This window comes from Pecten maximus, chromosome 5 (assembly GCF_902652985.1).
Source record: "Pecten maximus chromosome 5, xPecMax1.1, whole genome shotgun sequence".
Taxonomy (NCBI): domain Eukaryota; kingdom Metazoa; phylum Mollusca; class Bivalvia; order Pectinida; family Pectinidae; genus Pecten; species Pecten maximus.
Window position 1 is genome coordinate 2,154,751 of NC_047019.1, and position 27,149 is coordinate 2,181,899.

General features: G+C 37.2%; 1 protein-coding gene across 4 annotated transcripts; it reads right to left on the bottom strand.

Annotated features, from left to right (window-relative positions):
* Positions 1-3,391: 3,391 nt before the first annotated feature.
* LOC117326833 (kynurenine formamidase-like) lies at positions 3,392-27,146 on the bottom strand. 4 transcript variants are annotated; one of them, XR_004532520.1, is made up of 13 exons: positions 26,965-27,146; positions 23,740-23,811; positions 23,316-23,406; positions 22,884-22,988; positions 22,245-22,293; positions 21,874-21,959; positions 21,590-21,668; positions 21,226-21,329; positions 11,351-11,429; positions 11,111-11,246; positions 8,191-8,295; positions 5,134-7,869; positions 3,392-5,093 (listed from the first exon to the last, which is right to left on the bottom strand). XR_004532520.1 is itself a non-coding variant. In XM_033883597.1 (12 exons), the coding sequence occupies exons 1-12, from the start codon at positions 27,064-27,066 to the stop codon at positions 7,840-7,842; spliced, it is 1,038 nt and encodes a 345-aa protein (XP_033739488.1). In that variant the 5' UTR covers positions 27,067-27,146; the 3' UTR covers positions 3,392-7,839. The 4 variants fall into 4 exon arrangements, 3 of the variants coding, with proteins under 3 accessions (XP_033739488.1, XP_033739490.1, XP_033739491.1); XM_033883597.1 differs by having other exon boundaries at positions 3,392-7,869; XM_033883599.1 differs by lacking the exon at positions 26,965-27,146 and adding an exon at positions 26,625-26,911 and having other exon boundaries at positions 3,392-7,869.
* Between the last annotated feature and the right edge of the window lie 3 nt (positions 27,147-27,149).

Consider the following 27,149-nt stretch of genomic DNA (forward strand, 5'->3'; position numbering starts at 1 on the left):
GTGGTATCCATACTTCATACTAACTTGTGGTATCCATACGTCATACTAACTCGTGGTATCCATACTTCATACTAACTTCGTGGTATCCATATTTCATACTAACTTTGTGGTATCCATACTTCATACTAACTCGTGGTATCCATACTTCATACTAACTCGTGGTATCCATACTTCATACTTACTCGTGGTATACATGCTTCATACTAACTCGTGGTATACATACTTCATACTAACTCGTGGTATACATACTTCATACTAACCCCTGGTATACATACTTCATACTAACTCGTGGTGTCCACACTTCATACTAACTCGTGGTATACATACTTCATACTAACCCCTGGTATCCATACTTCATACTAACTTGTGGTATCCATACTTCATACTAACTCGTGGTATCCATACTTCATACTTACTCGTGGTATCCATACTTCATACTAACTTTGTGGTATCCATACTTCATACTAACTCGTGGTATCCATACTTCATACTAACTCGTGGTATACATACTTCATACTAACTCGTGGTATCCATACTTCATACTAACTCGTGGTATCCATACTTCATACTAACTCGTGGTATCCATACTTCATACTAACTCGTGGTATACATACTTCATACTAACTCGTGGTATCCATACTTCATACTAACTCGTGGTATCCATACTTCATACTAACTCGTGGTATCCATACTTCATACTAACTCGTGGTGTCCATACTTCATACTTACTCGTGGTATCCATACTTCATACTAACTCGTGGTATCCATACTTCATACTAACTCGTGGTATCCATACTTCATACTAACTCGTGGTGTCCATACTTCATACTAACTCGTGGTATCCATACTTCATACTAACTTGTGGTATCCATACTTCATACTAACTCGTGGTATCCATACTTCATACTAACTCGTGGTATCCATACTTCATACTAACTCGTGGTATCCATACTTCATACTTACTCGTGGTATACATGCTTCATACTAACTCGTGGTATCCATACTTCATACTTACTCGTGGTATACATGCTTCATACTTACTTGTGGTATACATACTTCATACTAACCCCTGGTATCCATACTTCATACGAACTCGTGGTATCCACACTTCATACTAACTCGTGGTATCCATACTTCATACTAACTTGTGGTATCCACACTTCATACTAACTCGTGGTATCCACACGTCATACTAACTCGTGGTATACATACTTCATACTAACTCGTGGTATCCACACTTCATACTAACTCGTGGTATACATACTTCATACTAACTTCGTGGTATCCATACTTCATACTAACTCGTGGTATCCATACTTCATACTAACTTCGTGGTATCCACACTTCATACTAACTTCGTGGTATCCATACTTCATACTAACTCGTGGTATACATACTTTATACTAACTCGTGGTATCCACACTTCATACTAACTTCGTGGTATTCACACTTCATACTAACTTCGTGGTATCCATACTTCATACTAACTCGTGGTATACATACTTCATACTAACTCGTGGTATCCATACTTCATACTAACTCGTGGTATCCATACTTCATACTAACTCGTGGTATCCATACTTCATACTAACTTGTGGTATCCATACTTCATACTAACTCGTGGTATCCATACTTCATACTAACTCGTGGTATCCATACTTCATACTAACTCGTGGTATCCATACTTCATACTAACTCGTGGTATCCATACTTCATACTAACTCGTGGTATCCATACTTCATACTAACCCTGGTATACATACTTCATACTAACTCGTGGTATCCACACTTCATACTAACTCGTGGTATCCATACTTCATACTAAACTCGTGGTATCCATACTTCATACTAACTTCATGGTATCCATACTTCATACTAACTCGTGGTATCCATACTTCATACTAACTCGTGGTATCCATACTTCATACTAACTCGTGGTATCCATACTTCATACTAACTCGTGGTATCCATACTTCATACTAACTCGTGGTATCCATACTTCATACTTATTTTGTGGTATCCATACTTCATACTAACTCTTGGTATCCATACTTCATACTAACTCGTGGTATCCATACTTCATACTAACTCTTGGTATCCATACTTCATACTAACTTGTGGTATCCATACTTCATACTAACTCGTGGTATCCATACTTCATACTAACTCGTGGTATCCATACTTCATACTAACTCGTGGTATCCATACTTCATACGAACTCTTGGTGTCCATACTTCATACTAACTTCATGGTATCCATACTTCATACTTACTTTGTGGTATCCATACTTCATACTAACTCGTGGTATCCATACTTCATACGAACTCTTGGTGTCCATACTTCATACTAACTTCATGGTATCCATACTTAATACTAACTTTGTGGTATACATACTTCATACTAACTCGTGGTATACATACTCCATACTAACTTTGTGGTATACATACTTTATACTAACTTCGTGGTATCCATACTTCATACTAACTCGTGGTATCCATACTTCATACTAACTTGTGGTATCCATACTTCATACTACTCCTTGGTATCCACACTTCATACTAATTCCTTTTATTCTTATTTCATTTCCTTACAAAAGAATAAAATGCTCTGTCAAAATACAATATTTTCTTAAAGACTTCTGAGTTAACAAACAAATATGTTGCTTTTGTTCTTTCCAAGGAAATATCTGTCAAACACAACATAAAATTGATGTTAAGCTTAGCTTTTGCCATTGATAAGTAACATAAGATCAATATAAGTATTATATGTCATGTTGTGATGAGGATACCATGTTACGCAATACATGTACCCTGGGTATGTTGCGTTATCCTTTCATTATGGAAAAGTGAATATGCATATATTGTGAGAAGTAGAATTAGAGATTTTGTTTCTTGTAATTTCGTATTGTTAATCATGCTCTCAAATGCTGTGTAATGAAAAGGTTTGGTAATATAATTGACCTGAACACTATTCCATCATCCTCGATACTTCAGGGCTTACCTTGACGTTCGCGTCTTGATTTGATGAGACTCTGTATTGATATGTAAACCAAACTAGAACACATTGAATCATTGTCAGACAATTTGCTTGCAGACTACATATGAACAGAGAGGAGAGTAAAAAGTGAATTGATGTATTCACAAGCATTAAATCTAGTGAGTACTCGACATGACGTCACAAGACAAGAAACCTCAGATTTTCAAATTTTATAATCACTCGGATACTTTTGGAAAGTAATTGGCTATAATCTCTGTTATTGGATATGTGATGTTCATTGTGTTATAAGTGTACAACAGAGGTCAAGAAAAGTCACATTTTTCTGACAGGACATAAGATTAGTGGGTCAGAGATCGGGGTATTGATTCGAAATAAAAAATAAAATAAATAAACTCTATATTACATAAAGCCAAGTTTATTAAGTTATTAATTGAGTTTTGCATCAAATCATATTACTTAATAATAGCAGCTTCTCTCAATCATGCATCCATGAATTTAACATTTTTAGTTAAACAAAACAATTAATACCGTAATCTGTATCCAATCAGTATTTAAAAGCAATACACCATCAGTATAAAATTCTTGATGAGTGTCTAAACCAATTAACAGCGAGAAACTTATAATGATCAGAACACTTCTATACATTATGAACCATTATTTTAATATCCTTCCTGTGGATAACCAGGTTCAGTATCTATATACAGAACATAAATAAAGTTATTTAGAAATTTAAATTTCACTCCACAAAATTTGAATTCAAATGTTAAAATCACAAAAAAAAATTCTGAAAATATTTCTATACTGAACAACTCAAGAATTCTAAAATTTGGATTAGGAAACAAAGATTTGTTTTGAATTTCACTTCAACCGTTCTAAATATTTCTATATATTTGAAATGAAGATGAAAATGCCTTGGAGATGTTCCCCTTGTTTGACTGACTATACTGAAATAGTTTACTGTTAAGCTTGTTTGACTGACTATACTGAAATAGTTTACTGTTAAGCTTGTTTGACTGACCATACTGAAATAGTTTACTGTTAAGCTTGTTTGACTGACCATACTGAAATAGTTTACTGTTAAGCTTGTTTGACTGACCATACTGAAATTTTTTTCTGTTAAGCTTGTTTGACTGACCATACTGAAAAGTTTACTGTTAAGCTTGTTTGACTGACCATACTGAAATAGTTTACTGTTAAGCTTGTTTGACTGACCATACTGAAATAGTTTACTGTTAAGCTTGTTTGACTGACCATACTGAAATAGTTTACTGTTAAGCTTGTTTGACTGACCATACTGAAATAGTTTACTGTTAAGCTTGTTTGACTGACCATACTGAAATAGTTTACTGTTAAGCTTGTTTGACTGACCATACTGAAATAGTTTACTGTTAAGCTTAAGCTTGTTTGACTGACTATACTGAAATAGCTTACTGTTAAGCTTGTTTGACTGACTATACTGAAATAGTTTACTGTTAAGCTTGTTTGACTGACCATACTGAAATAGTTTACTGTTAAGCTTGTTTGACTGACCATACTGAAATAGTTTACTGTTAAGCTTGTTTTACTGACCATATATACTGAAATAGTTTACTGTTAAGCTTGTTTGACTGACCATACTGAAATAGTTTACTGTTAAGCTTGTTTTACTGACCATATATACTGAAATAGTTTACTGTTAAGCTTGTTTGACTGACCATACTGAAATAGTTTACTGTTAAGCTTGTTTGACTGACCATACTGAAATAGTTTACTGTTAAGCTTGTTTGACTGACCATACTGAAATAGTTTACTGTTAAGCTTGTTTGACTGACCATACTGAAATAGTTTACTGTTAAGCTTGTTTGACTGACTATACTGAAATAGTTTACTGTTAAGCTTGTTTGACTGACCATACTGAAATAGTTTACTGTTAAGCTTGTTTGACTGACTATACTGAAATAGTTTACTGTTAAGCTTGTTTGACTGACTATACTGAAACAGTTTACTGTTAAGCTTGTTTGACTGACCATACTGAAATAGTTTACTGTTAAGCTTGTTTGACTGACCATACTGAAATAGTTTACTGTTAAGCTTGTTTGACTGACCATACTGAAATAACTTACTGTTAAGCTTGTTTGACTGACTATACTGAAATAACTTACTGTTAAGATTTACTTCAAGAACATTATAGAGATGCAATCATAATTCTAAATACTAAGAACTCAACAATATTCATGCCTAATCCCATTTTTACCAATCAAAATTAGCTGAATATTGTGAATAATTATCATACAATAATTAAAAATACAATACTTAAACAATGTAAATTTTGAAAAAGATATATTGATAAAAGTAAGCTTTATGAATTATACATATAAATGTATTTATGGCCATCACCTAAATCTAACCTTCCACCACAAAGACATATGACACAAAAGCATCATCAGGTTGAAGTCATAGCATTAATAACATCAAGTTATATTTTTAAAATATTGTTAAGTTCCAGCAATACAGATTTAATAGTAATGAAAATCTTACTGAAAACCTTTACAAATCAAAGTCTTACAATTTACCGCTGATCTTTCTGGTGGGATTTCTTGAGCAAAGAAAGGGTGCACTGATAATTCATAGTCCGAAATCAGGAGTCGTTCTACCAGACAGGCAAGGACGAGTGTATATATGTGGATTTCATTTCTGTTAAAGTCTGAACACATTGTGTTGATACAATTGACCAAATACAGTGTACTGTTTTACAACACGATGGAGTTTTAATATTTATTAAAACATTACCCCACGAATCATCATAATTATCTCAGGGCAATACTGAAAATAGTCTGGGTTTTCTACCTTTTACAGTCGAGTCGCATCACTTAACACAATTTAATACTGAGAATAGTTTGGATTTTCTTCTTTTCAGTCGAATACCATCATTTAACACAATTTAATACTGAGAATAGTTTGGATTTTCTTCTTTTCAGTCGAATACCATCATTTAACACAATTTAATACTGAGAATAGTTTGGATTTTCTACTTTTCAGTTGAGTACCATCATTTAACACAATTTAATACTGAGAATAGTTTGGATTTTCTACTTTTCAGTTGAGTACCATCATTTAAAACAATTTAATACTGAGAATAGTTTGGATTTTCTACTTTTCAGTTGAGCACCATCATTTAACACAATTTAATACTGAGAATAACTTAAATTTTGTACATTATTAGTCGTGACTGATCAATTAACACAATACTGAGAATAGTTTGATTTTCTACATGTAATACTGAGAACAATATGACATTCTTACATTTTAGGTAGATAGTCCCAACAATTTCCTTCTATATACAGGTAAGAAATATATTCTAACAATACATTTACATTATTACTTTTATTTTCCTGTAAAAAAAATCATAGATTGTAGTCCTTTAATCCCAATAATGTTAAAGTCAACCTTAAGATATTACACATCCCACGGTTGTCACTCTAAAGGATGACACATCCAATGGCTGTCACTCTAAAGGATGACACATCCCATGACTGTCACTCTAAAGGATGACACATCCCACGGCTGTCACTCTAAAGGATGACACGTCCCACGGCTGTCACTCTAAAGGACGACACATCCCACGGCTGTCACTCTAAAGGACGACACATCCCATGGCTGTCACTCTAAAGGACGACACATCCCATGGCTGTCCCTCTAAAGGACGACACATCCCACGGCTGTCACTCTAAAGGACGACACATCCCACGGCTGTCACTCTAAAGGACGACACATCCCATGGCTGTCACTCTAAAGGATGACACATCCCACGGCTGTCACACTAAAGGATGACACATCCCAAGGCTGTCACTCTCAAGGACGACACATCCCACGGCTGTCACTCTCAAGGACAACACATCCCACGACTGTCACTCTAAAGGACGACACATCCCAAGGCTGTCACTCTCAAGGACGACACATCCCATGGCTGTCACTCTAAAGGATGACACATCCCACGGCTGTCACTCTAAAGGACGACACGTCCCAAGGCTGTCACTCTAAAGGATGACACGTCCCACGGCTGTCACTCTAAAGGACGACACATCCCTGAGACAGACAGGTACATCTCTGAGACAGTCAGAGACATCCCTGAGACAGACAGAGACATCCCTGAAACAGTCAGAGACATCTCTGGGACAGACAGGTACATCCCTGGGACAGACAGGGACATCTCTGAGACAGACAGGTACATCCCTGGGACAGATAGGGACATCTCTGAGACAGACAGGTACATCTCTGGGACAGACAGGGACATCCCTGGGACAGACAGGGACATCCCTGAGACAGACAGAGACATCCCTAGGACAGATAGGGACATCCCTGAGACAGACAGCGACATCCCTGGGACAGGCAGGGACATCCCTGAGACAGACAGGGACATCCCTGGGACAGACAGGGACATCTCTGAGATAGACAGGTACATCCCTGGGACAGACAGGGACATCCCTGAGACAGACATGGACATCCCTGGGACAGACAGGGACATCCCTGGGACAGGCAGGGACATCCCTGAGACAGACAGAGACATCCCTGAGACAGACAGGTACATCCCTGAGACAGACAGAGACATCCCTGAGACAGACAGGGACATCCCTGGGACAGACAGGGACATCCCTGGGACAGGCAGGGACATCCCTGAGACAGACAGAGACATCCCTGGGACAGACAGGGACATCCCTGGGACAGTTGCAGATTCTGAGATCCACACTTATCATTAATTGATGGCAATTGTAACATAATGTCAATCAATGGTCCTGCAAAAACAAAACATTTTCTTTTCAGTTCAAATACTGTAATAATCCCTGATCTAGACACCTTTGAGACATCAAACAAGTTCCAACAGCACCAGTACCTCCTGCAAAAGGATTTTTTTTAAAGAAAAATTATTAGTGTATGTTCTTCTATAAATATTTCAACCACCATCACTACTATCACGTTATGGTAGAGTTTGGAATTACAGGGAGACCAGACCCTCTATTTATATCAAATTCAATTCCTGCATCCTGGGAGGTTGCTGACCAAGTTTAGTCTAAATTTACACAGTTGTTTTTGAAAAGAAGTTTTTAAAGAAGAAAAGTTGGCAGATAGACTGTCAACAGACAAACAACATCATGGCTTTTGAACCAAGTGAGCGGCTTTTTTTAACCAAGTGAGCTAAAAAGACTTTTTTACAAACCTTAAGAAGAAGATAATCATCAAATCGAAGATTTTCGATAATGTTGAAATGGTCCAGGCCTTCAATCATCAAATATCTTGTTGATAATCCACGGCTATCTAATGCCTGAAAACAGCCATACAAGTATTGTGTTATTAAGTTACAGACAAGTATCGTGTTGTTAAGGTACAGACAAGTATCGTGTTATTAAGTTACAGACAAGCATCGTGTTATTATGGTACAGACAAGTATCGTGTTATTACGGTACAGACAAATATCGTGTTATCGAGATACTGACAAGTATCGTGTTATTATGGTACAGACAAGTATTGTGTTATTATGGTACAGACAAGTATCGTGTTATTACGGTACAGACAAATATCGTGTTATTACGGTACAGACAAATATCGTGTTATCGAGATACCAACAAATATCGTGTTATTACGGTACAGACAAGAATCGTGTTATTAAGGTACAGACATGTATCGTGTTATTAAGGTACAGACAAATATTGTGTTATTACAGTACAGACAAATATCGTGTTATCAGGGTACAGACAAGAATCGTGTTAATGTACAGACAAGTATCGTGTTATTACGGTACAGACAAGTATCGTGTTATTACGGTACAGACAAGTATCGTTTTATTACAGTACAGACAAATATCGTGTTATTACGGTACAGACAAGTATCGTGTTATTAAGGTACAGACAAGTATCGTGTTATTAAGGTACAGACAAGTATCATGTTATTATGGTACAGACAAATATCGTGTTATCAGGGTACAGACAAGTATCATGTTATTAAGGTACAGACAAGTATCTTGTTATTAAGGTACAGACAAGCATCGTGTTATTACGGTACAGACATGTATCGTGTTATTAAGGTACAGACAAATATTGTGTTATTACGGTACAGACAAGTATCGTGTTATTACGGTACAGACAAGTATCGTTTTATTACAGTACAGACAAGCATCGTGTTATTAAGGTACAGACATGTACGTGTTATTAAGGTACAGACAAATATTGTGTTATTACGGTACAGACAAATATCGTGTTATTACGGTACAGACAAATATCGTGTTATTACGGTACAGACAAGTATCGTGTTATTAAGGTACAGACAAGTATCTTGTTATTAAGGTACAGACAAGTATCTTGTTATTATGGTACAGACAAATATCGTGTTATCAGGGTACAGACAAGTATCTTGTTATTAAGGTACAGACAAGTATCATGTTATTATGGTACAGACAAGTATCATGTTATTAAGGTACAGACAAGTATCATGTTATTACGGTACAGACAAGTATCGTGTTATTACGGTACAGACAAGTATCATGTTATTACGGTACAGACAAGTATCGTGTTATTACGGTACAGACAAATATCGTGTTATTACGGTACAGACAAGTATTGTGTTATTAAGGTACAGACAAGTATCGTGTTATTACGGTACAGACAAGTATCGTGTTATTACGGTACAGACAAGCATCGTGTTATTAAGGTACAGACAAGCATCGTGTTATTAAGGTACAGACAAGTATCGTGTTATTACGGTACAGACAAGTATCGTGTTATTACGGTACAGACAAGTATCGTGTTATTACGGTACAGACAAGTATCGTGTTATTACGGTACAGACATGTATCGTGTTATTAAGGTACAGACAAGTATTGTGTTATTACGGTACAGACAAGTATCGTGTTATTACGGTACAGACAAGTATCGTGTTATTACGGTACAGACAATTATCGTGTTATTACGGTACTGACAAGTATCGTGTTATTATGGTACAGACAAATATCGTGTTATTACGGTACAGACAAGTATCGTGTTATTAAGGTACAGACAAAGTATCGTGTTATTAAGGTACAGACAAGTATCGTGTTATCAGGGTACAGACAAGTATCGTGTTAATGTACAGACAAGTATCGTGTTATTACGGTACAGACAAGTCTCGTGTTATTACGGTACAGACAAGTATCGTGTTATTACGGTACAGACAAGTCTCGTGTTATTACGGTACAGACAAGTATCGTGTTATTACGGTACAGACAAGTATCGTGTTATTACGGTACAGACAAGTATCGTGTTATTACGGTACAGACATGTATCGTGTTATTAAGGTACAGACAAGTATTGTGTTATTACGGTACAGACAAGTATCGTGTTATTACGGTACAGACAAGTATCGTGTTATTACGGTACAGACAAGTATCGTGTTATTACGGTACAGACAAGTATCGTGTTATTATGGTACAGACAAAGTATCGTGTTATTACGGTACAGACAAGTATCGTGTTATTAAGGTACAGACAAATATCGTGTTATTACAGTACAGACAAGTATCGTGTTATCAGGGTACAGACAAGTATCGTGTTAATGTACAGACAAGTATCGTGTTATTACGGTACATCATGTATAGCATTAACTGTTCAAAAATATTGTAAAGTACACAAGAAAAAGTGGAAACTATACACCTTACTAGTTCAGGGGAGGGGGAATTTCCCTTTAGCCTAGTGGTAGGAAGTTTGTCTAGAGAGTGAGAGGATGCTAGTTTGAGGCCCCGTGCAGGCAGGGTATTTTTCATTACTCCTTCCTATGATCTGTTTGGTTAATATAAATGTGCAGATATTGATTCATCACAACATCATTATGTATTATTTGGGATACAGGCAGGGTTTGGAAAATTGACAGTCTGTGGATGATTGGTGTTTGGATTGCTTGGTTTTCAATATAAACGGGCTTCTTAATAAATTATCTCTCTCAGTGATCAAAAGTTAATGAAACATTTGGGATCTCAAGGATGCAAGCCTAGGGTATCGACATCATTAGATGATGAAAACACAAATTTTCTGTGCAAAGGCTTTGAAGTGTTGCTGAAGACATGGAAGACAGCCAAACTCCTGTACCACCAAGGTACACAAAGTCACAAACCTTTTCAAATTGTTGGCTCTGCTTTATAAATGATGGTGAGTCAAACTCTCCTACTGCTATTAGTATGTTTCTATGGCGACTGAGGTGGGCGATGGCCTCTACATGTTTACAAGGACTGTTGTTCCAGGCAGATTCACTAAAACAAAAACATATAAAAATTAATTCACTATAATAACATGGGTTTTCATACACTAATCTGTTGATAAGCCATTTCTGACAATGATATGTTATTATTGTTACCTTGTCATTTTTATGGGGTCGTTGACGTAGGTGTAGACTATTGGACGGATATCAAACACACCTGACACAAGGATGGCACCTATATAGAGAAAACATACAGATGTGATTAGTGACTTAAGGATACATGCTACCATACTGAAACATATTTTATATCTCCTTTCCAAAGAGTTTCACTACGTGTATTTAGGAATAAACATATTGAAAAGCCACTGAAACGGAACTCCTGTATTGATATTGTTATGGGTTTACTTTTAGAACAATGTGATGTTAAATATAAAAAAAACACTTTTAGAACACTGTGAACACCAGGTCACTCTGACAGAAATCACATAATACACCAGGTCACTCTGACAGAAATCACATAAATAATACACCAGGTCACTCTGACAGAAATCACATAATACACCAGGTCACTCTGACAGAAATCACATAATACACCAGGTCACTCCGACAGAAATCACATAATACACCAGGTCACTCTGACAGAAATCACATAATACACCAGGTCACTCTGACAGAAATCACATAATACACCAGGTCACTCTGACAGAAATCACATAATACACCAGGTCACTCTGACAGAAATCACATAATACACCAGGTCACTCTGACAGAAATCACATAATACACCAGGTCACTCTGACAGAAATCACATAATACACCAAGTCACTCTGACAGAAATCCCATAATACACCAAGTCACTCTGACAGAAATCACATATTACACCAGGTCACTCTGACAGAAATCACATAATACACCAGGTCACTCTGACAGAAATCACATAATACACCAGGTCACTCTGACAGAAATCACATAATACACCAGGTCACTCTGACAGAAATCACATAATACACCAGGTCACTCTGACAGAAATCACATAATACACCAAGTCACTCTGACAGAAATCACATAAATAATACACCAGGTCAATATGACAGAAATCACATAATACACCAGGTCACTCTGACAGAAATCACATAATACACCAGGTCACTCTGACAGAGATCACATAATACACCAGGTCACTCTGACAGAAATCACATAATACACCAAGTCACTCTCACAGAAATCACATAATACACCAGGTCACTCTGACAGAAATCACATAATACACCAGGTCACTCTGACAGAAATCACATAATACACCAGGTCACTCTGACAGAGATCACATAAATAATACACCAGGTCACTCTGACAGAAATCACATAATACACCAGGTCACTCTGACAGAAATCACATAATACACCAGGTCACTCTGACAGAAATCACATAAATAATACACCAGGTCACTCTGACAGAAATCACATAATACACCAGGTCACTCTGACAGAAATCACATAAAAAATACACCAGGTCACTCTGATAGAAATCACATAAATAATACACCAGGTCACTCTGACAGAAATCATATAATACACCAGGTCACTCTGACAGAAATCAAATAATATACCAGGTTACTCTGACAGAAATCACATAATACACCAGGTCACTCTGACAGAAATCACATAATACACCAAGTCACTCTGACAGAAATCACATAATACACCAGGTCACTCTGACAGAAATCACATCAATAATACACCAGGTCACTCTGACAGAAATCACATAGTACACAAGGTCACTCTGACAGAAATCACATAATACACCAGGTCACTCTGACAGAAATCACATAATACACCAGGTCACTCTGACAGAAATCACATAAATAATACACCAGGTCACTCTGACAGAAATCACATAATACACCAGGTCACTCTGACAGAAATCACATAATACACCAGGTCACTCTGACAGAAATCACATAAATAATACACCAGGTCACTCTGACAGAAATCACATATTACACCAGGTCACTCTGACAGAAATCACATAAAAAATACACCAGGTCACTCTGACAGAAATCACATATTACACCAGGTCACTCTGACAGAAATCACATAAAAAATACACCAGGTCACTCTGACAGAAATTACATAATACACCAGGTCACTCTGACAGAAATCAAATAATACACCAGGTCACTCTGACAGAAATCACATAATACACCAGGTCACTCTGACAGAAATCACATAATACACCAAGTCACTCTGACAGAAATCACATAATACACCAGGTCACTCTGACAGAAATCACATAATACACCAGGTCACTCTGACAGAAATCAAATAATACACCAGGTTACTCTGACAGAAATCACATAATACACCAGGTCACTCTGACAGAAATCACATAATACACCAAGTCACTCTGACAGAAATCACATAATACACCAGGTCACTCTGACAGAAATCACATCAATAATACACCAGGTCACTCTGACAGAAATCACATAGTACACAAGGTCACTCTGACAGAAATCACATAATACACCAGGTCACTCTGACAGAAATCACATAATACACCAGGTCACTCTGACAGAAATCACATAAATAATACACCAGGTCACTCTGACAGAAATCACATAATACACCAGGTCACTCTGACAGAAATCACATAATACACCAGGTCACTCTGACAGAAATCACATAAATAATACACCAGGTCACTCTGACAGAAATCACATATTACACCAGGTCACTCTGACAGAAATCACATAAAAAATACACCAGGTCACTCTGACAGAAATCGAATATTACACCAGGTCACTCTGACAGAAATCACATAAAAAATACACCAGGTCACTCTGACAGAAATTACATAATACACCAGGTCACTCTGACAGAAATCAAATAATACACCAGGTTACTCTGACAGAAATCACATAATACACCAGGTCACTCTGACAGAAATCACATAATACACCAAGTCACTCTGACAGAAATCACATAATACACCAGGTCACTCTGACAGAAATCACATAATACACCAGGTCACTCTGACAGAAATCAAATAATACACCAGGTTACTCTGACAGAAATCACATAATACACCAGGTCACTCTGACAGAAATCACATAATACACCAAGTCACTCTGACAGAAATCACATAATACACCAGGTCACTCTGACAGAAATCACATAATACACCAGGTCACTCTGACAGAAATCACATAAATAATACACCAGGTCACTCTGACAGAAATCATATAATACACCAGGTCACTCCGACAGAAATCACATAATACACCAGGTAACTCTGACAGAAATCACATAAATAATACACCAGGTCACTCTGACAGAAATCACATAATACACCAGGTCACTCTGACAGAAATCACATAAATAATACACCAGGTCACTCTGACAGAAATCACATAATACACCAGGTCACTCTGACAGAAATCACATATTACACCAGGTCACTCTGACAGAAATCAAATAATACACCAGGTTACTCTGACAGAAATCACATAATACACCAAGTCACTCTGACAGAAATCACATAATACACCAGGTCACTCTGACAGAAATCACATAATACACCAAGTCACTCTGACAGAAATCACATAATACACCAGGTCACTCTGACAGAAATCACATAAATAATACACCAGGTCACTCTGACAGAAATCACATAATACACCAGGTCACTCTGACAGAGATCACATAATACACCAGGTCACTCTGACAGAAATCACATAAATAATACACCAGGTCACTCTGACAGAAATCACATAATACACCAAGTCACTCTGACAGAAATCACATAATACACCAGGTCACTCTGACAGAAATCACATAAATAATACACCAGGTCACTCTGACAGAAATCACATAATACACCAAGTCACTCTGACAGAAATCACATAATACACCAAGTCACTCTGACAGAAATCACATAATACACCAGGTCACTCTGACAGAAATCACATAAATAATACACCAGGTCACTCTGACAGAAATCATATATTACACCAGGTCACTCTGACAGAAATCACATAATACACCAGGTCACTCTGACAGAAATCACATAATACACCAGGTCACTCTGACAGAAATCACATAATACACCAGGTCACTCTGACAGAAATCACATATTACACCAGGTCACTCTGACAGAAATCACATAATACACCAGGTCACTCTGACAGAAATCACATAATACACCAGGTCACTCTGACAGAAATCACATATTACACCAGGTCACTCTGACAGAAATCACATAATACACCAGGTCACTCTGACAGAAATCAAATAATACACCAGGTCACTCTGACAGAGATCACATAATACACCAGGTCACTCTGACAGAAATCACATAATACACCAGGTCACTCTGACAGAAATCACATAAATAATACACCAGGTCACTCTGACAGAAATCACATAATACACCAGGTCACTCTGACAGAAATCACATAAATAATACACCAGGTCACTCTGACAGAAATCACATAAATAATACACCAGGTCACTCTGACAGAAATCACATAATACACCAGGTCACTCTGACAGAAATCATATAATACACCAGGTCACTCTGACAGAAATCACATAATACACCAGGTCACTCTGACAGAAATCATATAATACACCAGGTCACTCTGACAGAAATCACATAATACACCAGGTAACTCTGACAGAAATCACATAAATAATACACCAGGTCACTCTGACAGAAATCACATAATACACCAGGTCACTCTGACAGAAATCACATAAATAATACACCAGGTCACTCTGACAGAAATCACATAATACACCAGGTCACTCTGACAGAAATCACATATTACACCAGGTCACTCTGACAGAAATCACATAATACACCAGGTCACTCTGACAGAAATCACATAAATAATACACCAGGTCACTCTGACAGAAATCACATAATACACCAAGTCACTCTGACAGAAATCACATAATACACCAGGTCACTCTGACAGAAATCACATTAATAATACACCAGGTCACTCTGACAGAAATCACATAATACACCAAGTCACTCTGACAGAAATCAAATAATACACCAGGTTACTCTGACAGAAATCACATAATACACCAGGTCACTCTGACAGAAATCACATAATACACCAGGTCACTCTGACAGAAATCAAATAATACACCAGGTTACTCTGACAGAAATCACATAATACACCAGGTCACTCTGACAGAAATCACATAATACACCAAGTCACTCTGACAGAAATCACATAATACACCAGGTCACTCTGACAGAAATCACATCAATAATACACCAGGTCACTCTGACAGAAATCACATAGTACACAAGGTCACTCTGACAGAAATCACATAATACACCAGGTCACTCTGACAGAAATCACATAATACACCAGGTCACTCTGACAGAAATCACATAAATAATACACCAGGTCACTCTGACAGAAATCACATAATACACCAGGTCACTCTGACAGAAATCACATAATACACCAGGTCACTCTGACAGAAATCACATAAATAATACACCAGGTCACTCTGACAGAAATCACATATTACACCAGGTCACTCTGACAGAAATCACATAAAAAATACACCAGGTCACTCTGACAGAAATCACATATTACACCAGGTCACTCTGACAGAAATCACATAAAAAATACACCAGGTCACTCTGACAGAAATTACATAATACACCAGGTCACTCTGACAGAAATCAAATAATACACCAGGTTACTCTGACAGAAATCACATAATACACCAGGTCACTCTGACAGAAATCACATAATACACCAAGTCACTCTGACAGAAATCACATAATACACCAGGTCACTCTGACAGAAATCACATAATACACCAGGTCACTCTGACAGAAATCAAATAATACACCAGGTTACTCTGACAGAAATCACATAATACACCAGGTCACTCTGACAGAAATCACATAATACACCAAGTCACTCTGACAGAAATCACATAATACACCAGGTCACTCTGACAGAAATCACATAATACACCAGGTCACTCTGACAGAAATCACATAAATAATACACCAGGTCACTCTGACAGAAATCATATAATACACCAGGTCACTCCGACAGAAATCACATAATACACCAGGTAACTCTGACAGAAATCACATAAATAATACACCAGGTCACTCTGACAGAAATCACATAATACACCAGGTCACTCTGACAGAAATCACATAAATAATACACCAGGTCACTCTGACAGAAATCACATAATACACCAGGTCACTCTGACAGAAATCACATATTACACCAGGTCACTCTGACAGAAATCAAATAATACACCAGGTTACTCTGACAGAAATCACATAATACACCAAGTCACTCTGACAGAAATCACATAATACACCAGGTCACTCTGACAGAAATCACATAATACACCAAGTCACTCTGACAGAAATCACATAATACACCAGGTCACTCTGACAGAAATCACATAAATAATACACCAGGTCACTCTGACAGAAATCACATAATACACCAGGTCACTCTGACAGAGATCACATAATACACCAGGTCACTCTGACAGAAATCACATAAATAATACACCAGGTCACTCTGACAGAAATCACATAATACACCAAGTCACTCTGACAGAAATCACATAATACACCAGGTCACTCTGACAGAAATCACATAAATAATACACCAGGTCACTCTGACAGAAATCACATAATACACCAAGTCACTCTGACAGAAATCACATAATACACCAAGTCACTCTGACAGAAATCACATAATACACCAGGTCACTCTGACAGAAATCACATAAATAATACACCAGGTCACTCTGACAGAAATCATATATTACACCAGGTCACTCTGACAGAAATCACATAATACACCAGGTCACTCTGACAGAAATCACATAATACACCAGGTCACTCTGACAGAAATCACATAATACACCAGGTCACTCTGACAGAAATCACATATTACACCAGGTCACTCTGACAGAAATCACATAATACACCAGGTCACTCTGACAGAAATCACATAATACACCAGGTCACTCTGACAGAAATCACATATTACACCAGGTCACTCTGACAGAAATCACATAATACACCAGGTCACTCTGACAGAAATCAAATAATACACCAGGTCACTCTGACAGAGATCACATAATACACCAGGTCACTCTGACAGAAATCACATAATACACCAGGTCACTCTGACAGAAATCACATAAATAATACACCAGGTCACTCTGACAGAAATCACATAATACACCAGGTCACTCTGACAGAAATCACATAAATAATACACCAGGTCACTCTGACAGAAATCACATAAATAATACACCAGGTCACTCTGACAGAAATCACATAATACACCAGGTCACTCTGACAGAAATCATATAATACACCAGGTCACTCTGACAGAAATCACATAATACACCAGGTCACTCTGACAGAAATCATATAATACACCAGGTCACTCTGACAGAAATCACATAATACACCAGGTAACTCTGACAGAAATCACATAAATAATACACCAGGTCACTCTGACAGAAATCACATAATACACCAGGTCACTCTGACAGAAATCACATAAATAATACACCAGGTCACTCTGACAGAAATCACATAATACACCAGGTCACTCTGACAGAAATCACATATTACACCAGGTCACTCTGACAGAAATCACATAATACACCAGGTCACTCTGACAGAAATCACATAAATAATACACCAGGTCACTCTGACAGAAATCACATAATACACCAAGTCACTCTGACAGAAATCACATAATACACCAGGTCACTCTGACAGAAATCACATTAATAATACACCAGGTCACTCTGACAGAAATCACATAATACACCAAGTCACTCTGACAGAAATCACATAATACACCAAGTCACTCTGACAGAAATCACATAATACACCAGGTCACTCTGACAGAAATCACATAAATAATACACCAGGTCACTCTGACAGAAATCATATATTACACCAGGTCACTCTGACAGAAATCACATAATACACCAGGTCACTCTGACAGAAATCACATAATACACCAGGTCACTCTGACAGAAATCACATAATACACCAGGTCACTCTGACAGAAATCACATAATACACCAGGTCACTCTGACAGAAATCACATAATACACCAGGTCACTCTGACAGAAATCACATAAATAATACACCAGGTCACTCTGACAGAAATCACATAATACACCAGGTCACTCTGACAGAAATCACATAATACACCAGGTCACTATGACAGAAATCACATAATACACCAGGTCACTCTGACAGAAATCACATAATACACCAGGTCACTCTGACAGAAATCACATAATACACCAGGTCACTCTGACAGAAATCACATAATACACCAGGTCACTCTGACAGAAATCACATAATACACCAAGTCACTCTGACAGAAATCACATAATACACCAAGTCACTCTGACAGAAATCACATAAATAATACACCAGGTCACTCTGACAGAAATCACATAATACACCAAGTCACTCTGACAGAAATCACATAATACACCAGGTCACTCTGACAGAAATCACATAAATAATACACCAGGTCACTCTGACAGAAATCACATAATACACCAAGTCACTCTGACAGAAATCACATAATACACCAGGTCACTCTGACAGAAATCACATAAATAATACACCAGGTCACTCTGACAGAAATCACATAATACACCAAGTCACTCTGACAGAAATCACATAATACACCAAGTCACTCTGACAGAAATCACATAATACACCAGGTCACTCTGACAGAAATCACATAAATAATACACCAGGTCACTCTGACAGAAATCATATATTACACCAGGTCACTCTGACAGAAATCACATAATACACCAGGTCACTCTGACAGAAATCACATAATACACCAGGTCACTCTGACAGAAATCACATAATACACCAGGTCACTCTGACAGAAATCACATAATACACCAGGTCACTCTGACAGAAATCACATAATACACCAGGTCACTCTGACAGAAATCACATAAATAATACACCAGGTCACTCTGACAGAAATCACATAATACACCAGGTCACTCTGACAGAAATCACATAATACACCAGGTCACTCTGACAGAAATCACATAATACACCAGGTCACTCTGACAGAAATCACATAATACACCAGGTCACTCTGACAGAAATCACATAATACACCAGGTCACTCTGACAGAAATCACATAATACACCAGGTCACTCTGACAGAAATCACATAATACACCAAGTCACTCTGACAGAAATCACATAATACACCAAGTCACTCTGACAGAAATCACATAAATAATACACCAGGTCACTCTGACAGAAATCACATAATACACCAGGTCACTCTGACAGAAATCACATAAATAATACACCAGGTCACTCTGACAGAAATCACATAATACACCAGGTCACTCTGACAGAAATCACATAATACACCAGGTCACTCTGACAGAAATCACATAATACAGGTCATTCTGACAGAAATCACATAATACACCAGGTCACTCTGACAGAAATCACATAATACACCAGGTCACTCTGACAGAAATCACATAAAACACCAGGTCACTCTGACAGAAATCACATAATACACCAGGTCACTCTGACAGAAATCACATAAAACACCAGGTCACTCTGACAGAAATCACATAAAACACCAGGTCACTCTGACAGAAATCACATAATACACCAGGTCACTCTGACAGAAATCACATAATACACCAGGTCACTCTGACAGAAATCACATAATACACCAGGTCACTCTGACAGAATTAAATCACATAAAACACCAGGTCACCATCAAACTTTCTGTTAATCTGAATGCCATCAAATTTTCTGTTGATCCGAGTACAATCAAATGTTCCATTTATCTGAGTACCACCAAATTTTCTGTTTATCTGAGTACAATCAAATGTTCCATTTTTCTGAGTACCATCAAATTTTCTGAGAGAAAATTATGACAGAGACAAAAATACATTCCTGGAATAAATTTGGAGAAAGTGTACCTTTAATTATGTCTGTGGTTAGATCACACTCTGTCATCCAATCAACGCTGAGCATCATGGCCGCTAGGTGGGCCCCTGCGGAGTGACCACAAAGATACACGCCTCTGTAAGGACAAAGGCAGACCTTGGTTCCTATCCAAACTTTAACAGACTATTACGTTGAAATGTTTACTTTTCATTTTCAAATACTCCATTTTATAAAACATAGTTATACTATGAAACATTAGGCTCTGTACTGGTCATTCCCCTTATAATAAATCAATCCTCAGGTTGAGGATAAATGGATGTAATTCACAGCTTTGTTCATTTCAAAATTGTATTCAAAGTCAAAACCTGAAAAATAAAGTTGGTTAAGATGTCTTACCTTGAACCCCGCTGATTTGCCCATTTGATAATATAGGTCACTGCAACCTTGATCTGGGCCACTATTTCATCCATATTTGCTGCAGTTAAGAAAGATAAATTTATTGATTATCATGTATTTTGCTAAGCGTTCTGGTGTTCAACAAATATAACTGGATACAGGCTTACGATGTGCCGATATATGTGTCACAGTTAGGTTAGCTTTACAGGGGTCTCCATTAACAATACAGGAAACCTAGTTTGTGTGTATACTTTTTAAAAATTATCTATACTGCCGACACAAACCTTCAGGGGCGTACTCATATCCAATAGGTACTACCACAGCACCAGCCTTTACCAGGGGGGCTGCCATGAAGCTAGACTTCTCTCTCCTGTCAATAAGAAAACACAAACATTACCTAAAATGCCAATCATATTACAGAGGCTTCCAGACATGCTTCATCACAAGCTCAATTCAAATGACTTTGTTTTGAGCCTGTGTATATGTAGTCAATATCCATCATAAACTTGAGCTTAAACTTGAGCTTTTTGCACATGATATGGCATTGCATGCTAGATACCTTGGTAACTAAACTGGTAAGTGACAGAGGTATAATTCAAGGTATATGGTAAATAAAAATTAAAAAAAACTGATATAAACAACAAAGAAAACTTACTCTAAAAATTGCCAGTATCCACCGTGAATGTAAACAAAGATAGGTGCATCTGCAAAAACAAAAACAATATACGAAAATCTGGTGAGAAATATTTAGTTATCCCTAGATTTTGTTTAAGATCTGAAATATTCATTTAGTCCAGGGATTTAAAAGAGAGAGAGAGAGAGAGAGAGAGAGAGAGAGAGAGAGAGAGAGAAGTTAGCGGGGGACATACAAACAGGCTCAGTCTGTCCGTCCATCCTTCCGTCCGTCCATTCGGACTCGCTTTCCGCACAATATCATTTTAAAGGAATAATCTGGTAATGTTGAAACTTATTTGGTAGACTTATTACCTAAACCCTCGCTCAAGTTTGATTATCATCATATTCTGTGAGGCTGCTGTGATCTGATTGGCTTAATTATTACTTTCTGCACAATATCTTTTGAAAGAATGATCAGATTTTGATGAAACTTGTGTGGTAGACATGTAACTAATTATAGTGATTACTTTCACAGGAATAATGTCTGTGTTTTATAATACATTGACCAACATCTTCACATTTCATACATTTACCATGTAAACAACTGTTTCCAATAAAACATAATTGCATGAAGGGAAGACAACTTTCCTTAAAACAGCTAGGCCATATATAATCCTACCTGGTGGTAAGGATTTGGCTCCTAGTATATCTAATTTCTGTTTGGGTTTCTTTCCATACGGAATGTCTAGTTGACAATCCACATCTCGTTTGGCATGTTCACTTTCTGAAATGAAAAATAATGAAAGCAAAATATACTAAACAATAAACCGCTCACCAGGGGCCTTTAAACAGACAAACTAGGAAAATAGCCCCGGTGTTGCACCATCACAACATTATGTCAAATCACAATAGTATTATATTTTTCAATTTAACATTTCAAGTTTACATAGTTATACTCTTAAAATTTAAATCAATATATAACAAATCCTTAAAAAAGATGCATCATGTTTTGTGACTTTTTATCACTAATTCAAGCAGCCTGATTAATAAAAGTTGGGGATTAATATTGCCAAAGGTATTTATATGTATATAACCCATATATATATATTACCGATCCCTATAACCTGTGCATGTTCAGCAACTATGACATCAGCTTCCATTCGCTTCGACCATTTTGACGGAGAATACTGGTGGTCTAACTCCTGGTACAAAAAAATGCAATAAAATAACAGATCATTAAACTTTAGAAAATTAAGAAAGATTCATTAAAAAAATTACACCACTGTCAACAAGATCTACATTATTCACAAACACCTCTTGATGTATTATAATATGAAAACAAATCTTTATTAAAACATCACTAGTTTTATTTTTTCCATTTCATGTTTTTTATATAAAAATATCAGGTCTCTGGGCCTGTTGGTAATTGAGAAGAAGTTGAAAATGTAAATTGTAAAGCCGTTGGACAAAAGGCGATCGCAATAGGTCAACTTAGACTTTGTCTCTGGTGACCTAATAAAGTAAAATGGACTTGCCTGACTTGGTGTCTTCTGGTAGCTATTATCCCAGTCCATTGATGGCCGAGGGTCAACTATCCAACTGGCGAGCTGCAATAACAATGATATGAATATAATTCTCTGTGTTTTGAATTAGATTAAAAGTTTAGTACATTCCGCTGACACCTAAGACATACTTTAAAAGAAAATTTAGCTTCTGATGTTCCAAAACAATCTAAATAGTTAAAGCATTAAATGAAAAATAAAAGCACGCAATTAGATGCAATTGTACTTCAAACTTAATGGCTACCTCAAAGTTAATCTATCTAAGGATTTTGATTTTGAATAACGAGAACAGGAAAAACCTCATTTCCATCAAGTACAATGCCAACCATAATTAAACTCAGCATTGTACAGTCACATGCTTTACCAAGTATGTCAAGGAAGCTCTTACTTAACATACTTATGTAATGTACATTCAGCCAAAGAAATCTGCTCCCTTTGCAAGTGGTCATTGGTATACTGTGTGAAAGAAAGGGGGGAATACACATTTCTGCCCCAACAGGAATTGAATCTGTGACTCCAATGTGATAATACCAGGCTCTAACTCCCGAGCCCAAGAAGCAAGCTCAGTCAGCAGACTGACAGAGACCGAGTTTAACACTTTGTACAAGTCACACTGACCCGCTCAGTCAGCTGAGTGACAGAGACTATATATATATTTAACACTATGTACAAGTCACACTGACCCGCTCAGTCAGCTGAGTGACAGAGACTATATATATATTTAACACTATGTACAAGCCACATATACCCACTCAGTCAGCTGAGTGACAGAGACTGAGTTTAACACTATGTACAAGTCACACCAACCCGCTCAGTCAGCTGAGTGACAGAGACTGTATTTAACTCTATGTACAAGTCACACCAACCCGCTCAGTCAGCTGAGTGACAGAGACTGTATCTAACACTATGTACAAGTCACACTGACCCGCTCAGTCAGCTGAGTGACAGAGACTATATATATATTTAACACTATGTACAAGCCACATATACCCACTCTGTCAGTTGACCATATTCCCAGTGGGCAAATGACGTCGGAATGACATTGAAACAATGTCATACTCTGACGTTGTTTAGACGTTGAATTTTGGTTGAAAATGAAAGTTTTCTAGACATCAGAACCTGACGTTGTACCGACGTCGGAAATCTGACGTCAATACAACGTCTTTACAACGTCCTAACATCATTTCAACATTGCGCAGCAGTCTGAATCAGACGTTGAACCGACGTCAGAAATGCGACCTTTATTCAACCTGATTTATGTTTTGCATTGTTACTTATTCTAGCACAAGAAATATTTCTAAAATCTGCAAAACTACACTCAGATTTTGTATACACTTCTTAAGCGCAAGTTAAGCAGATTTTGACAGTATCTCTACTGCTGAAATACGTAACAATGTTTGTAAAGCGGTTGTATGTAGGTCGCATTTCTGAGTGTTTGTTATTTCAACACAAAAGGAGAAATGTTGCTGTAATTAACACGCTTTAGTAGGTAATAAAATAAACAAAAATCGTCAATTAAGTATCCATGTTTTTTAATTTAGACTCTTAATCCCGATCACCACAGTTCGAACGCAGGTCCGGAACATGACAGCAACTGATGACAACCAATGAGACTTCATGTGTTGTTAGATCTAACGTCTTCATATCCCGTTTTGTATAAAGTAATTAAACAAATGGATTATATCATTTTTTTTTTAATTATACACTGTCTCAGGGGTGAACCAAAGCATGCCTTCACGGAACTGTGTCCTACATTAATTTGAACTACAAAATGGTTGCATAAGGCGGTCTAACGGGTATTATTGTCTTTAGAGTTAAATTAATGTTTACATTCTGAATACTGTACTTGTGTACTCCGGATATCTGGTTTGTTTGTAGTGTTACAATGTTAAGCACCTTAAAACAAATATCCAACAATATACTCTTAACAACTCTAACACTCAACAGTTAAACCACCTATAGAAGAAATCAGTATCTATTTTATGATAATTCGAGTTTGGGATGTACTGACATTATAGGGGTTAACCGTAGGCGTGCAATACTTCAGTCTCATGTTCAAAATAGCATAAGTCACGTTGGCTTGACCAAGGCCTCCGGAAAAGCCATATGTGCTAAGATAAAGGCGCTGCTGCGCGGAAGGCGTTATTAGTATCAAGTAACGCGAAACTAGACAAACAAACTTTACAACTTGGGGATGGTACACGTACGTGTATGTGGACTTAGGGTCTCGCCTCTGCAGAACGAGGATTTTGATGATGTGCAGCTAAATTGCGCTTTTACATGCTTTGAAAAGAATCGTAAAATGTGTCAATAAAGCAAAATATATCTTCCTTGTGAATATCATATTCATTTCAAATTTCATAACTGTTAGGTAATGAGACATAAGTATGTGCACATTTTCAAATTCATATATATTATATACATCTGCTGTAAATGTTGTCCGACATTGCTTCCACATGTTCATTTCAATGTCTGATCACGGACGTAATCGGTGGTCTGATCGACGTTGAAAATATGTTGCCAATATCGTGACCACAACGTAACGTTTATTCAACATTGATACAACGTCATAGCATCCACGTTGTTTTCACGGTTTGGTTTCGACGTCTGATCGACGTTGTAAAATGGTTGTCGACGTCGCGACCATAATTCAACCTATAATCAACGTTGATACAACGTCGTATGCCCTCGGGGTTAACACTATATGTACAAGTCACACCGACCCGCTCAGTCAGCTGAGTGACAGAGACTATATTTAACACTATGTACAAGCCACATCGACTCATTTTTGTTACATCTATAATGATAAAGAATCCCAAAGTTTTCACAAAAATGTACAAGGTGGCAAAATGACTTACTTGACCCATGTTTGGAGTTCCGTTTGTAAAAAGGAGGCAGTCCAAACTAAATAATTTCACGTGCACTTATTTTATCTACTCATTAATTTATGATTTTACAAATCTAAACCGTGCACGTGCTGTGTACATGCCCTTGGTCGATATAACAATCATGAAACCAGCAGAAATGTCAATGTTGATCTGTTTATTTGGCCTCGTGCCAAATTTAAAACGAGCATTGACTTCAGTAAATAGGAAAAAAAGTCCACATTAGAAAATATTCGCTTCAAATAAAGAAAAGATGTGGGATATATAAGGTAATCTAATTTCATGATTGTTATCATCGACAGAACCTACTTACAAGCACGTGCTGATGTAACCATGGATAGTTACTTTCACTTTCACTTGACAAATAAAGCTGGGATTCACTTTCACTGTTTACTTTCGTATTGCCACTTTCCATTTCGTGTTGATGTTTCTATTAATCCCATGCCATCCCCTCAAGTAGTATCCGTCCAAAATGAATGTATTATGTATAAATGTCTT